Source organism: Galleria mellonella, unplaced genomic scaffold, assembly GCF_026898425.1.
Source record: "Galleria mellonella isolate WM207_F2 unplaced genomic scaffold, CSIRO_AGI_GalMel_v1 utg223, whole genome shotgun sequence".
NCBI classification, from domain to species: Eukaryota; Metazoa; Arthropoda; class Insecta; order Lepidoptera; family Pyralidae; genus Galleria; species Galleria mellonella.
In genome coordinates, this window is record NW_026442042.1 from 2,480,767 (window position 1) to 2,497,019 (window position 16,253).

General features: G+C 30.4%; 1 protein-coding gene across 6 annotated transcripts in view; it reads left to right on the forward strand.

Moving 5' to 3' along the window:
• The window catches only part of LOC113517205 (RNA-binding protein Musashi homolog Rbp6), a 659,940-nt gene that overhangs the window by 208,986 nt on the left and 434,701 nt on the right, over positions 1–16,253 (forward strand). For all 6 annotated transcript variants that reach the window (XM_052894657.1, XM_052894659.1, XM_052894660.1 and 3 more), the window contains one exon: positions 9,251–9,332. In XM_052894657.1, coding sequence (XP_052750617.1) covers positions 9,251–9,332 — 82 coding nt within the window. The remainder of the gene's footprint in view (positions 1–9,250; positions 9,333–16,253) is intronic.

Genomic DNA, 16,253 nt, shown 5'->3' on the forward strand with positions numbered 1-16,253 from the left:
TATTGGAGAATTGAGTTATCAAAGTTGTTTCAGTATGCATCTGCATAAATACTCGTCGATTGTACCTATGTATCTACGTTGTTAATGTGTTCGCTATTTTTAAACTTCATCGTGTATAATGCCAGTGTTGTGAAGCATTGCATATTCTCAGTCAGTGATGGATCATTATTGGCTGAATAAGCGTGATTTTTAATCTGTCTATCGACATATTTATGTGTATTTAAAGGCTTATTGGCAAATTATTATCATGATTTCGGTCATTAATTTAATAACCTTTAAACTTAAACTGTTTTAGGGAATTATTCTGAGATACTTGCATCCATTGATTTCTTCTAACAAGTTTGAATAAAAAGTAGTCGATTTATCTAATATTTAAAGATGTAATTACGAGAACATAAAAAAATTACCGTTTTGCGTTTTAGTAATGTACATGACAAACGTATTTTTTAGTGTTGTTTTGATTTTGAAACCAAACTATTGAACCGATTTTGATAAAATTACTATGAAAATATAGTGCAAGTATATTCCTTTAGATAAAAAAAGAATTTTCCAAATCGGTTTACAATTGATAGACTTATAAAGCAACAAACGTAAAAAAAATTCACCGAAGTAAGAACCTCCATCTTTTTAAAGTCGGTTAAAAATGAAACCAAGTATTATGAGTATATATATATGGTTTAGATAACATTGAAACATGTATCAACTACAACAGATAGTCTATCTTTTTTATACAAATCGTAGAAGTTCTTACACGTATTTTATGATGTTTCCCTTCTCCAAAGAGCGGCTGATAAATATTTTTGTACTTACATATGTTCAGAAAAACACGGCGGTATTATGTACTACAACCTCGAGATAAATCGCCAATGTAAGTTTATTTATTTTTTATTTATCTATCAATCTATGTCTATGTATCCCGATAGGGGTAAGCTTTTTGATTTATCAGACGTTCGTGCTAAACATTTCAAAGGTATACTTACCTACTTATTTTTCTGAATGTGTAAGTGGTAAATTTATGAATATTTAGGTTAATGGGTATGATGGTGGTTCATCTTGGTGTTATGTATCTATTTTATAAGTTCTATCTGTATTTTTTATAAAAATTCTTACTAATATAATAAAGTGGGTTTTGTTTTTTTTGTTACCCGTGTGATTTATTTATTACTCTACCAATCGGCATGAAATTTGGTGTACAATATTTAGGATAGTTAGGTTTTTGTCGAAGCTAGAAACTTGTACATTTATAATGTATACATATATTGAGGGATAGTTATGTAGTGTGTACAATCGGTCATTTCAGCCGGTTACACCGGGCCAGTTTCCAATTTTATGGCGGTTGAGCAAGTGTTGCGGCAGACGGTTCAACTCGCACCCAAACAAGCACACAACTTTCAATGGACAAAATAAACAGTGACTGTTCTACCGATTATTTGTTACATTTTTAAGCGAATACAAAAAGAGATTCTCAATTTGTTTTGTAATTTTTTGTTTGTTCTTTAAATTTGATACTTTTTACAATTATAGATTTACTCCTATGTTGGTTTTGTATTAATTGTATCTCAATAAATAATATGAATTTTGTGAACTGAATCTTTAATTGTTATGCCGTCGGATAGTGATATCATTTATTTGTAGTTAAATAATCTCATTTCTTACAATGATATGAGCTGAACTCGGCCCAGCCATTAAATTTGATCAGTATCTTCTTTCGTAATTTCTTCAAATGAGATTTTCAAAAAGTGGTTTCCATGTCTGTTTTTATTGATGCAATACGAGTATTATATGATTGTGTCAACAACTAGAAACAGATTTTAATAATATCTACTTCTGAACGCACAATTTTACATTCTAAATTCATATATTTTGAATTTAATGTGTCTACGAAATATCTCTTTGTTCATCGGTTATAATTGAAGTTACTTTTTATTTGAGGAGAAATATATACTTGATAAGTGAATGAATAATGAACAATTTAATATAATAGTGAAAGATTGTTATAATGGCTGGAACTCGTTTTTTTACTTCAACTAACTTATTTCTTTTATAATTAAACGTCACGGCGCAAATCCGTCCAGTTTATGGCATCCAAATTATCCACTCCAATCATTATAATTTGAGGGAATAAATTTATAAATTTCAGTTAGACGGTTTTGATTCGTTCAGCAACCGACCACGACAACTTGTTTGCCCACTTTGCTGAATTCCGTACCGAAGTTAGTAAATTAAAACTGCCAATTAGGGAGCATTTGAATTCTCAAGTTGTTTTAGAATTCACGTAATTATTGTTGGATGAACAATTACGGAAAGTCCTGCGGAAGATGTAATGATATTATTTTATCTTATTAAAGGAATACGAGTTATTATGTGTATAATAGATAGATACTTTATTATCAGATTGTTATAAAAATAATAGATATGATTTTAATATTGTACGTGTTTCTATTGAGAAGCAGCCGTGCTTGTAAAAGCTGTGTTTCGGTTTGAATGGGAGGAGTGAAATTACAGGGTACAGAGGCATAATGTCATAGTGCTCAAGAATAGCAATGTATGAGGGTGCCATTGACGCCACGGTATGTTTTGCTTGGTTTTGTTAGTTTATTGGTGATGACTTTCTATTAGGTGTGCAACTAGTTTGTTTGCTACTCGAGTTAATCCATTACAAACAAACAATTAAATTATCAATCTTTCTACTCTATAGTATTAGTAGTATACCGTCTACCGTACCTAAGTTTAAGACTATTTTTTAAAGATGATTATTGACAATATTGTCGATTTCACAATCACTTATTTGACTATTCATAGTTAATCTCAGGTGTTCGATCTTAAAATCGACAAAGGTACTCTGAACGTTTTATACGTATTTTATGTAAGTATTAATAAGATGTCTAATTATAAAAAATTTCCGTTCAGAAACTTTTATAATATGAATATCGAACTCATAGGTTCACTCAGAACAAAAGGCTGACGGAATAATTCTGCATTCTACATGTTGTAGAAGCTAAGTAAAATATTCTCTCAGCTTTGATACTTTGCTGAATCTGTCGCTGTTTATTTACAAAACACTGATTTTTACGAAACCAAATATATCCTATATCGATTTCACATTCTAAATTCAAATATTTCTACAATACATCTAATATATTTAAAAAAATACATCCTTGTTCGCTTGTATTTATGTTTAAAAGAGCAACAGTTAAGTGCTCATTCTTCTCAGCTGAAACTATTTTCCGAATTTAGTGGTTTACTGTACCACGTTAAAAAAATTCAGTGACTTCAATCGTGATACACAATTGATGATTATCGAAATATTTTTTTCTTTGAAAATATTTGAATTTAAGATGTGGAATTGATACGGGATAAAATATATATTTTGCTTCATAACAAGCAATACTTTTGAAAATATTTGAATTTAGAATTTGCAAACATCTCTGTGAATGAAGTTTTTTTTTAAATTTGGATTTATGGTATCTAGTTACGAAGTTATTGTAAATTTAATGACGATACGTATATTATGTAACAAGGTGCTAGTTCAGGAAGTGTGGCAAGTTCCAATTTAATGGTGGTTGAGCAAGTGCTGCGTTGCACCCCCACGCCCCCTGACTATATAATAATTATTGCAAGCTACAGTAATCCATCATTAAATTAATGCTGCCAAGTAAAAATATACTTAATGTATATGATAATATAAGTTATTTTTTATTTAAAAGCTTATTCTATTTTTTCAGTGAGTGTTAATTTAAATTAATATTTAATTAGGTATTTTATATTTTATTTCATCCTTTTTTCGTAGCTTCACCCGCATGAATCTACAAGGAAACTACAGAATTTTGCAATGAACTACTTATTCTTTTAATAGATATGAGTAATACGTAGTTTTTAATTCACCTAAACCTTTGTTGAATTTAGATAGATGTATTCAATTTGGCAAAAAAAGAAAAATACAAAACATGTTGTTTTGAATAATATATAATTCCGAAAACATACTTTTTCTAAAATTAAAATTAATCAACCGTAGGTCGCTATACAGGTTGGAATTATAAAATCAATTAAAAAAAACTATTAGTTTCTTATACTAACTTGACAGCTGTACGCGTCGTGTCAGTGCGGGCGAGAGTTTAAGTTTGTCGTTTTTCAACTAATTTTTGGAAAAATATTTGTGGTCTGTTTCACTGGTAGAATATTATATGTAATAAAAAATAATGGTTTTAATTTTACCCTATATTACTCATAGTGTGCCATACTTCGAATATTTATTGATTTATAATTCCATTAAAAACTAATGATATCAGTATAACATGTCAAAGATTTTAAAATTTATGTTCATTATTTGTGCCAAAGATTTCCATAATTAGTTTGGGAAATTCTTTTTTCATGTAAATTGCTTTTTGTTTACAACAGCATCTTGAAATAGTTTAAATTAATCGGTGAATATATCATTTATATATAAAGTAAAACGGTTGTACATTAAAAGAAAAAAAAAAGGAGTCACAACATTCACTTTTTGGTAACAAAATCTCGAATCTCAATTTCTTGAGAAGTGCGGTCGAATAATTCAGGTGCCCATACAACTTGTGTCCGGATGAAAATGTTACTAGCTAGCCAAATGCTAATTTTATGGTGGTTGAACAACTGTGCCGAATCCACCCGCTGTCCTTCGCAGTATTGCCTCGTAGGCGTCATCTAAATAAAATATACATCCAAAATAAGGGTTGTCTAGTTTAGCGGGTTAGGGCATGTTTTTGCTGACTACGTAATTAATGTGTTGGATATCTGCAATTTCAAATGTGTAATGTTTAAAATAATTATATTGTGCTGCATAAATATACCGTAGGGACAGATGTATAAATCTTTGCTTAAAATATTACAAATGTGAAAGTGAATTTGTTCGTCTACTTGTTACCTGTTGTTGCGCTATAATGGCTTAATCAATTACTATAAAATTTGGTATACACGTACCTTATTACATTGCGAAGGTTACAATAGGCTATTTTTATTCCGGGCAGTGAATATATTTCGGTCATGAGGATAAAGCCGCGGCAAAAAGCTAGTAGAGAATATATGTAAATAATAAAAACAAATTATAAAAATATGACTTATTGTAACAATTAAATACGGATTTTTTTATTTACTGTTGTTACATAAATATAACGAGAGATGGGCAGTAGCGTCCCTCTTAAAATATCTCCAAAGCCTAACTGCGGTTGCCAATCTGCCTGCTAAACTTGGGGCAAAACCCCTCTAGGGCGAGGCTTATGTTCAGTAATGGGCAGTTAAAAGCTGACATGATGATGATGATGATAAAATGATCATATTAATATAAAACTAACGATGATAATAACATTAGCAAATGAAACGAGCTCTATGTGTTTGAACGAAATTGCGGATTGTTGGTACTTTATGAAATAAAACTAGCTTCCAAGATTCAAGCACAAACATAATGCAAACTCAACTGTTTGAAACTTTAGGATGCACATTCATTAAAGTGAATATGAACAGAATGAAACCAAAATACAAGTGTATGTTCAATTATTAAACAACTTCAAAAAGTTGGAGGTTCTTAATTTTCTCATGTTATTTGTATGTATGTTACACGTTGAACATAATGTTCAACTCTGAGCCGATTTTGATTATTATTTTCTAATCAATACGCTTTACTCCTAAATCGATTTTATTCTTGTATTGTCTGAAGTCGCGATTTTTTTAGGAAGAGAAATCTTAGATCTTAAAAAAAGTGATTAAATCTAAAAGTTATTTTGTGAACGATAACAAAATTACTATTATGTTCTTTCTCATTTTTTTTAAATGAAAAACGATATTTATTCATAAAACTTTCTAGTTATAATACTAACACTGTTAATGAGTACATTAATATTATTATTTTCTATTCCAATAAGCACCACAAGGTTTCAAAACAGGGTTTTTATTAGGCAGTTATTTTTTAAAGTTTGTGGGTTTATTTTATTATTGATCATTACCTTTTCTTACTAATTCAAACAAACCAATGTTTTTCAATAAATATAATTAGAAATATTCGATAAAAATAAGATGTGTGTTGTGCCGTAGCGCAATAAATGCTGTGGTTTTTTAAATATTATGTAGATGTAGTTATTTCTTTAGTATCTACTCAAGTAATTTGTTTAGTTTTAAAAGGTATATATTTATATTATATTAGTATTTGAGCAACTTAAGGACAATTTGAAATGGCTTCAAGCTTCTTAACTACACTTATTTGGTAATATTACACTTATGACTAAATTATAATTTTAAATACCTACATCCAGTTGATTCCACAGGTGTTTGTTACTTTCAAAACAGACCCGTAACACTAAAAAATGTCAACGTTGATTAATGGCGAATGTTGGCGTGCAATCGTTACTTTTCATTACTAGTTCGAAGTGCACGACTGAAGGCTGGCCAGTGGCGGTCAGATTAGAAAAGTTCTATCTGAAACAAGTAGAAAATCGACTTTAAAGCAAGCACTAACATTTGGTTTTAGAAACGCTGCTCTCGGATTGAAGGCAACTTTAAATTGGAATGTATCCCGCAATAAGCCTCTAGTGATTGGCCTGTTTGTTCTTAATTAGTATTAATCGGAACTTTACAACCGACAGTAACTTACTGTATTGTAAAATATCGCCTTAATTTCCAAGGAACAGCAGCTTTATTTAAAGATTAATTCTACCTGTTACTTAATTTTCCTATACCTTCCGCAGCTGAGCATGGATCTCTCTCTAGGAGGAAGATTCTTCTCTGATATTTGGAGAAAAATTTATTATTATTATTATGGAGCTGTTTAGTCAGGTGACTTGATATAGGATTTTATTTTGAGTTTTCTTTTTCTGATATTGGTGTATGGATATATGCCAAAGAAAATGGACGATATATGTAAAGGCACATGGACAATTTCTTTGTTCCTCAAATCGCTTCTTACGATATCTCGAAGATGAAAAAGAATGGTGACATATTATCATTTTACTCTGTCGCTACCAGTCCCTTAACTAATATATCAGCTGAAATCCTTATTATAATATCATTCTATGAAAGTTTCTTTGTTACCTGTTAGCGCTTTCATGGTTTAGTCAATTACTACGAAATTTTAACTTTGAAATATGCTATTTTTAATCTTGATTTCATCCCACGTGGACGAAGTGGCGGAAAAAAAGTATTAGTAGTAAACATGTATTTATTATTTCTTGGATTAAAAAATAGTAGCTATATACTAATACATATATATATCCACTAACACAAATTTCAAATGGAAATAAGTTGCAAATGATTTAGTAATTTATACAATGAGCTCCACTTTGGTGCAGTAAAGGTATGTACCATCTATTTAAATATCATCAAAATTAATCAAAGTAATGCATCAGTTACTGACCAGAAATTATGTAAAATATATCTAAAAACACGGACGTGGGAAATCAGCATATTCATTTTAGAGGGGCCTACCCACCCTATCCATTAGTGAGTCATACAGCGCGGCGCGGTCGCAAACAAATCCGGGGATGCTCCTTGCATATATTTATTCGAGACGTTTTAACAAGCCAATATAAATAAGGGAATGCGATACTAAATACTCGAGGTTCTAGTGGAAGCAAATCTCTTGTGTCACGATAAACAACTGAAACGGTTGAGTCCTGTCGAGCGTGCTAGCTCAAACATTCTGTCTGGGGTTGCCACGTACGATTTATGTTTCTCCTCAAATTTGTAGATAATACATTTTCTTCAAATTTTTTCTATAATCTTCTTAAATTTTTTCCAATCACTAACATTTCACGGGTTCTAGATAAAATGTGTTTTCACTACATTTATTTAGTAGCCATTATTAAGGACGATGTATAAAAAAATGTAATACGGGGCATTAAATTCTTTTATATTCTTTCGTTGGTGTTAACTTTAATATAACCTTATTTCGTACATTTCTGTTATTATATTATATTATACTTTACAAATGCTAAAACTAAATTACCAAAAATTCTCCATGACAATTTTTTTTCTCTAAATTTTCCCACAGACTAAAATTTTTACCTACAATTGTGAAAAATGTGCCCAATCTGGCAACGTCGATTCTGTCTGACGACTCTTTCAGTCATTTGGAGGGAACGACTCTTATCGTCTTACTTTTATAGACTGCGAATCGAAAAGGCTTCGACGTTACAAAACGAGACCCTTCTATTGTGTGAAAGTGTTGAGTGAATGTACCATGAACGTTCTTTGTCGCTGTACCAATACGTTACGTTTTATGTTACTTGGAAAAATACCCCCATTTATCTAATAATATAATACTTGTACTTCACACAATTATTAGATTTTTCAACGTTTTCAGATATATAATATAAAACAAAGTTACTGCCCGCGTCTGTTTGTTTCTCTATTTATTTTATCATTATGGTTTTTACTGTCATTTTGATATTTTTAATACTTGGTATGAATGGATAAAATAAACGTTTTTGTCACATTTAACCAAACAATCGATTTTCATGACTCGATCTTTAAAGATACATGAAAATAATATACTAAGCGAAACCGAAGCAGGCCACTAGATATCAATAAGGAATCGTAGGATAATAAACTTTTTGTTAACAACAAAAAGTTCATTTTCATATTTCCGACAATGTATATGTATGCAATTTTATGCGTTTAAATGGTAGTTACCAGTCTTCAACTACATTTAAAAGGGAGAATAAATTTTAATAAAATTTTGTACATAGTTATACAATGTATATAGACTACCAGACTATGTTAAGCCTATGAAATATTGCATAGGAATTTAGTCAAATGGTGAGTAATTTACTAAATACTCTACTAAGCGAAAATAGATTAAGGTTTTGTTGTTCACACACGTTTAGTTGCTAAATAATTCGTCATTTGACTAAATTATTGAAGCTATTCTTTAGGTTAGCTAAGTTTTAGTGTAGCTTAATTTGTATTAGTACTCATAGCGAATTTTTAGGGTCATTAGTTCTAGTTTTACATAAAATTAGTTATTATTTTTATTTATAATAAATGTGAAAGTGGATTTGTTTATTTATTTGTTATTTTTTACCCCTTAATGGCGCAATCAATATCCATTTTAGGTACTCACTTCGTATTAGAATGGAAAAAAGCATAAGCTATAAAGTAAAATAAAAAAATATTCTGAAAATAAAATTCTCCATCTTTGCATTTGACTCTCTGTGTTTCTAACTTTTAAGAATATAAATAAATAAACCTAATAATCAAATAGAAATGTTTTTTCTCTTCTTTTCAGAAAGTCTTCGGGACTACTTTAGCAAATTCGGGGAAATCACAGAAGTTATGGTTATGAAAGATCCAACAACGAGGCGGTCGAGGTAGGTTTGATAATATAACTTACTCAATTTTATTATAAACATTCCTTCTATTCACCCGAGCGAAGTTTTTCCATAAAAATGATTATAGAAAAAAAAATATTATTAATATTTAAATTAAATTAATAGTTATCCTGGAGTATTTATTTAAACAAATAAATATCATATAACATTTTATATACAACTATGGAAGATGAACTAATTTAATTTTATGCTAAATACATTGCATTTAATTCATATGTTCTTATTCAAAGACACACACGTATATAGATATGATATGCATATGTACATACATTCGAAAAAACAATACATTTCTAATTTTGATAGTTGGATAAAATATAACATATTAAAGCGATCAGAAATAATGGAATGCTTTTATTGCATAGTTAGGAACAGTGGTCAGTCAGGTCGCGGTATAGGTAACTACCGACTATATAGAAACGTGCTAAAAGTTATCGGTTTGCAAATAAGTTTCGTTCCATAGAGAACCATACTCGTTTCGAAATTTGCGGTTACCTTTGAATTGTAAGTAGTTAAATGTTGGATTTCAAATTTAGGAACTTAACAATAGAACTCGAATTATTCCAACTGAATTAAGCATTTGGTGGAGTTGAATGAGTGAGGATGTCGGTATTCACTTAACAGGCTACTAAACTGAATTCCTTTAATGCTTGTATTGCTACAGACATTCCACGAATATTTTGTTGCGTACTCTGAACCTCTATTATTATTTATGCAATATCTATTGCGGTTCTATCGATGTCATTGAGTAAAAAATTTTCATGTTTTTTTAATTAGTAGATCATTCATTACGTACAGTCTATCATTAGTAGTGAAACACATAGTTCTTTCTAATATTTAAGAGAGCGATATATAGTATAATTTTTCTCGTTACTGCGAACACATAAATATTAATTACTTTACACTTTTCATAAATAATTATTTGAAATTATATTTGGAATTAATTAATTAGTAATGTTATTATTTTTTATTAATAATTTATTTTTGTATTCCATGTTTATATGGTGAAGATAAGAAAAAAGATGTTCGTATAGAAAAGTCAATTTATGAGGTCAATGATTTTCATTATTAAATAATAGGTGAAAACTCATGATATCAAATTCCTTCTTTGTAAGTTTATTACATTGTATTGTAAAAATTTTTTTTTTTTAATGGAGGATAACGAAATGAAAACCCCGCCTGCGCTAACGGTATACGCTGGCGGGGCAACAGTGAGGGATGATAGGTGAGAATGAAAAGGTCAGTTAGGCAACCGTGATGGTTACGCCTGAAATTCATAGTAAAACAGAATTTTGAAGCAGTAATAGGTTTGTATTTTATATAGACTTTATTAAATATGGAAATATTATTGTTATATTAAAGGTTTAAAATTTCCAAGATCTTGAAAACCCGATCGCGTTACAATCACTATCTGAGGGAACAACAATCAAGCCACTATGTACACAAACTGAGTGGCTTAGCAACTCCGAAGACAAGAAATAAGTTGTCAAAGTGTCGAGCTAAAGTTGCTCTGCTAACGTCATTTCTGTTAGGTAGATCGTCGGTTTCACTACTAAATATTAGACTGTATACCATGAAATAATATCTCTAGTATCGATATTGGTGTAACTCAGCTAGATTTGAATGTAATTAGCCAGATTAACATATGCAAATGTAAAGTAAATGTTTTATCTCTCACAAAAGTGTCAGTTCCTATTATTACACTTATAATTAAATGAAAATGTGATGACCGACTTGATTGAAATAGATAATCGTCACCTATAGACATGAATAGCATCATGTACATTGTAACACTCATGGCTTTTCCCAAACATATATCCTGTAAGTTCACTGCTATATTCTACTTTTTAAATCAAGTCATTCAAGGATGGCTAATTTAGTTACAGAAACTAGAGTGGGACAGAGTTACTCATACAAATGACTTTTTCTGGTGAAGCCATCTTTTGTGAGACTTGGTTTCAGGATGGGCTCAACTAAATATTATATTAAAACACCATGTCTTATAAATCATCATGCTTCCAACTTTTAGATATTTAGTGTGTTAATCAAAGAATTTTAAATTCTAATACCACTGTCATAGCACATGCAATAGCATATACCCGAAACGCTGTTTCGGATCTCTAGTGCTTATCGCTATTGACTGTGTTATTTTTTAATAAATTAGAAACCGACTATGATATTATTTTAGAGTTTTTTTTTTTAAATATATGCCCATGTATTTTTTTATATATATGTATATACTTTCATGAACTAATGCATTCGCCTTGTTATATATATTATATTCCATTATTTCAAATGCTATTAATGTTAGAGGTATCTCAAAGTTTAACAAAGAACGTAAACTCAATCAAAATTCAAAATGTGTTGTATTTTAATTTCAAATTATATATACTTTAATAGAAAATTATCTTTATTCCGTTAGTAATAAAGTCGCATTAGGAATGGAGGAAAAAATTTTTTTTTTGTTTTAAATCTTTTGTGACATTGTTCCGCACAGGGAACAGCAAAGTTTCTACGTTGACACCTTATCGTTACCGTAAATCAAGTGGACATCGGCAAAGAGCGAGATGTACCATCGTAGTCGGCCGGTGTCCTGAAAGCGATAACAGTTTAGAAGTTGCCGCAGTAAACAACAATATTAAGAGGCAGTTTACCTTAGCCTTAATATTTAGTAGAGACAGCAAAATAGTTTCTATTTTGCCAGACTAGAAAAAAAAAGTTTGTACCAACTAATTAAAAAAAAACTACGAGTACTATTGATTTAGATATATAATATTAGAAGTCGTAGTACATATATTATATTTTAAATTTTAATTTATATATATATATATATATATATATATATATATATATATATATATATATATATATATATATATATAACTTAATATTGTGATGTCCATCCTTGATTGTTGCTTATATATGTGCATTAGTATATGTCCCGTAACTACGGCACTCTACAAGTTATCCTCTATGTCTCAAAGTGTCCGCACAGACAAACTTCACCCCTAATTCTTCAGATCAAAGGCCGTTTAGTTTGCTCGCCACGGACTTTCCCCAACTACAGCTTATGCAAGCAAAGTAAATCAATATCGAAAGTCAATGAATCAAGAGTAATATATTCGGGTACATAATAAATGTGCGCTACCTGAAGGCAATATCTGAAAAATTTGCCTCCTCGATATTGCTTACAAGGGAGTTTCCTTTCTCCCCAAAATTTAATGCGTCGTTCGCATTTTTATAAAAAGAAGTAGGTAAGTGAAATAATTTGCGGTCGGTGCTTTATTTCCTTTTATTTATTTTAATGGTAGGTCTCCTTTCTTTTGTTTTTTTTTCTTTAGGCTTAAGGGAAATGAGGGTATGCGTAAAAAAAATGTGTTAAGTTTATGTATTGTTAAAAATGTCGGAATTTATACGAGGAGATGTAATGAAGAAAAATTTGTGAATGCGTCTTGATTGTTTGTTTGAAGATTAATTAGTTTATGTTAGATATTTAAATGTCTTTCCCGAAACGAGGACATTTCTAAAGTAACTTGGAACTTAATGATAATACCTTATTTCTTAAGTGTTTAGAGGCAATTTCCTTATATTATTTTACTCGTAACAACCTTTTATCATAATTTTACGGGCCAAGTTTCAAAGCCCAGTTGTTGTTTTCGGTGTGAACATGGGAATATGATTTATCTATTGCAATTTTTTTTCAATTTGACCAACATATTTGGTTTTTCAAATTCGAATATAAAATTTTAAAAGTTGAAATATTCGTATCATTTTATATACATATACAATCTGTTAACTTTTGAGTTTCTGATATGTGCCCAACTGAATGGAAGTTTATATCATAGCAGAGCTTACATCGGCTTTCAGCGAGCCCGTCCCCATTCACACCCGTTTCATTCGTTTCGTTTTCCACTAAAAATCTAAAATCAATAGAGGATCATGGTATAAATGCAAAGATTACTGTGTTCGCTTTTCGCAGCATGAAAAATGTGCGAGCGGCTACATGAGCCGTCCAAAATAAAACCGCGAATCACTATGAGACCGTAAGTAGCACCATAAAAGGAGGATCCGTTGGAATCGCTTCGGCAAACACCTACAGAGAAGTGGAGCGGTGTTAAATGAGAGGGATTGCGAGTCCCCTCCCCTCCCTGTTTCTCTTCACCGCTACTTAAGACGATGTCATATTTAGTAACAAATGTTCAATGGTTATAATACTACTTCGAATTTCAATACAGATCATTACCAATTGAATATATGAATTGATACTATATGTGGTATATTATTTTATGTATGTGCGTGTACATGCATGTGTTACCATTCTGCACTATATGATTCAAAGAAAAGCCAGAGTGCGAAATATAGTCTCCAGAATTACTGAGTATAAGGCAATTTATGAAAATGAAAGTGGATGAAGCAATAGACAACGGGATAAAGATATCGTCATTCTATTATCTATGCTACGATTATGTTAAGGCCTTTCTTAAAATAACCGGAGTAAAAATATATATATATATATATATATATATATATATATATATATATATATATATTTTCATACGAACGTAAATAAAAGTATCAAAATATCTGGCCGTACTCGAGTATACACAAATTATGTTTATATATATAAATTTTAATGAAAAAGTATTAAGTGTACTTTCAAAATTTGCTTCGCGGTAACGTTCATTACTAGTTCGATAATCGGTTTGAAGCACGGATGCATAATCAAGTAGGGGGTTCGAGAATAGGAGAATGAGGGAGAGTGGAGGGTTGCTCGTGAAACTATTACACCAACGGTCTGAGCACTAGGCGGCTTCATTAATCGGCCATCGCATGAAGCTATCCACGACCGTTATGATATGACCAGGCTAACATATTATAAAGCCTTGGTCTATTATCTAAGTAGACAGTTAGCTTAGCTAATCTAACTGCCACTTGCAATGCTACTTGCTTATCTATTAAACACCTTCGTTATGAAAAATACAGATTTTGCTACTGTTATGAAGTTTGTGAGAATGTATTGATGTTTGTGAATTATCAAATAAAAATTATTGAACGAATTTTAATAAAATTTGGTACATAGATTATACACTAACTTTATATTTAGGATACATTATATACAAATTCACGCGGATGAAGCCGCGGTATATAGCTAGTATAAAATAATACGATATTTTTATGTTACTGTATATACAGAATGAACCCCATTAGTGGCTTTTTATGGGTATTTTATAGTCAAAGTGAATATTTTCCACAAAAAAATATAGGTCAAACAATTACAAAAATAGTGTCATTCCTGTTAATAATGGTCAAATTTATATTTATTCCCTTGATAGAGTACTAATGAGAGAATTTAGAATTCATGAAAATTCGTTTGTCAATGTAAAAATGATCTTGTTGGTTTGTTACCTTATATCGCCTTCACTGCTTAACTAATCACAATTAAATTTGGTATACATGTACTGTATGAGATGGCGAAGGATATAGACTATTTTTCATCCCGGCCAGTAAACATATCCCGATCACACGGACGAAGTCGCGGGTATAAGTTAGTACAATATAGTATTACTATACAATATAGTAGGAGGTTTACTGAATTACCATCTCGATTCGGACAGAAGTTGGGCGTAAGTTTAACTTTGGCTCATACGATAATACGTCCCATTAACTCTCCTATGATGTTTATGTTGTGAACAAAGTGACAAAATCTTGGATTACATATTAAGTTAATTATTTAAATTTCGAATACGCTTAGCGAAATATTATCAAATCAATTTCATTTACGACAAGATATTTCCGAAATTCATTAGAAAATATTATTCATACTTTTTGCATTAAATGACATGGACCTGTTTTAGAATTGGGATTTCAGTGACTTCTATAAAGGAGGATATGATATCCTAAAAGAGTTGATATAGCGGTTGAAAAAAAAGAAGGTCCATCAAATTACAGTAAAATGTATCTACCATCCCATTCAATTAAGTTTCTGTTTGTTAAGTTACATGTAGAATAAAATAAAAGATCAAGTTACATTCCGATGGAAGACCAATCTTCGTGAAGCCGATTCGGAGACGTGACGAGCTGCAATTCTCTCTCGAGTGCGTCGGTGCACCGGGTGCATAAGTAAAGCTGTGATTATATTGCTGTGGTTAAAATTTTTGAAAATATTAATTTTATTAATAATACCAATATAGACAAAATATTTACTAATATTACAAATGTAAAAGTAAGTTTGTTTATTTTAACGGTTTAACTGAAAACTATGAAATTTGTATACACGTACTATATGAGACGGAGAAAAACATCGACATATTCCCGTCACTCGAACAAAGTCACAGCTGAAAGCTAGTAAAATAATAAAGAGAAATAATAAATATGGCACCGTCTACTCCTAGAATAACTATAGATACTTGATAATTATTAGAAATTCTTAAATATTTTTCGTAAATATATTTATATTAAATACCCTGATCAATACAAATTGATATACGGATATCAGTAAAGAGATTTATCTTCCTAACTCCTGAAAGTGTAAAATGTTTCTGAATTCGACAAAACTTGGTGAATTACCTAACCAGGTATACTTGTTTTAGGTAATTTTAAGACAAAAATAGAAAAGTAGAACTGTTAAGAATGACGTTCTTCGGCGTTCATAAATTGTGTAAGCATGCAGAAAACAAAAAAAAAAAAAAAACAAGAAATAAATAGAAATTATTTCCACAAGTTTATTTATTTTTGTTTTCTTGTGTCAGGAGGTTATATTGATTCAATGGTAAAATGGACAAATGAATTTTTACTATCTACCCGGATAAAAAAATTTCCTACATTAATATATAGCATACTTTTGTTTTATTTTATATTGACAAAAACTATAACCTAAAAATATAAGCTATGTCCTGTATAGTT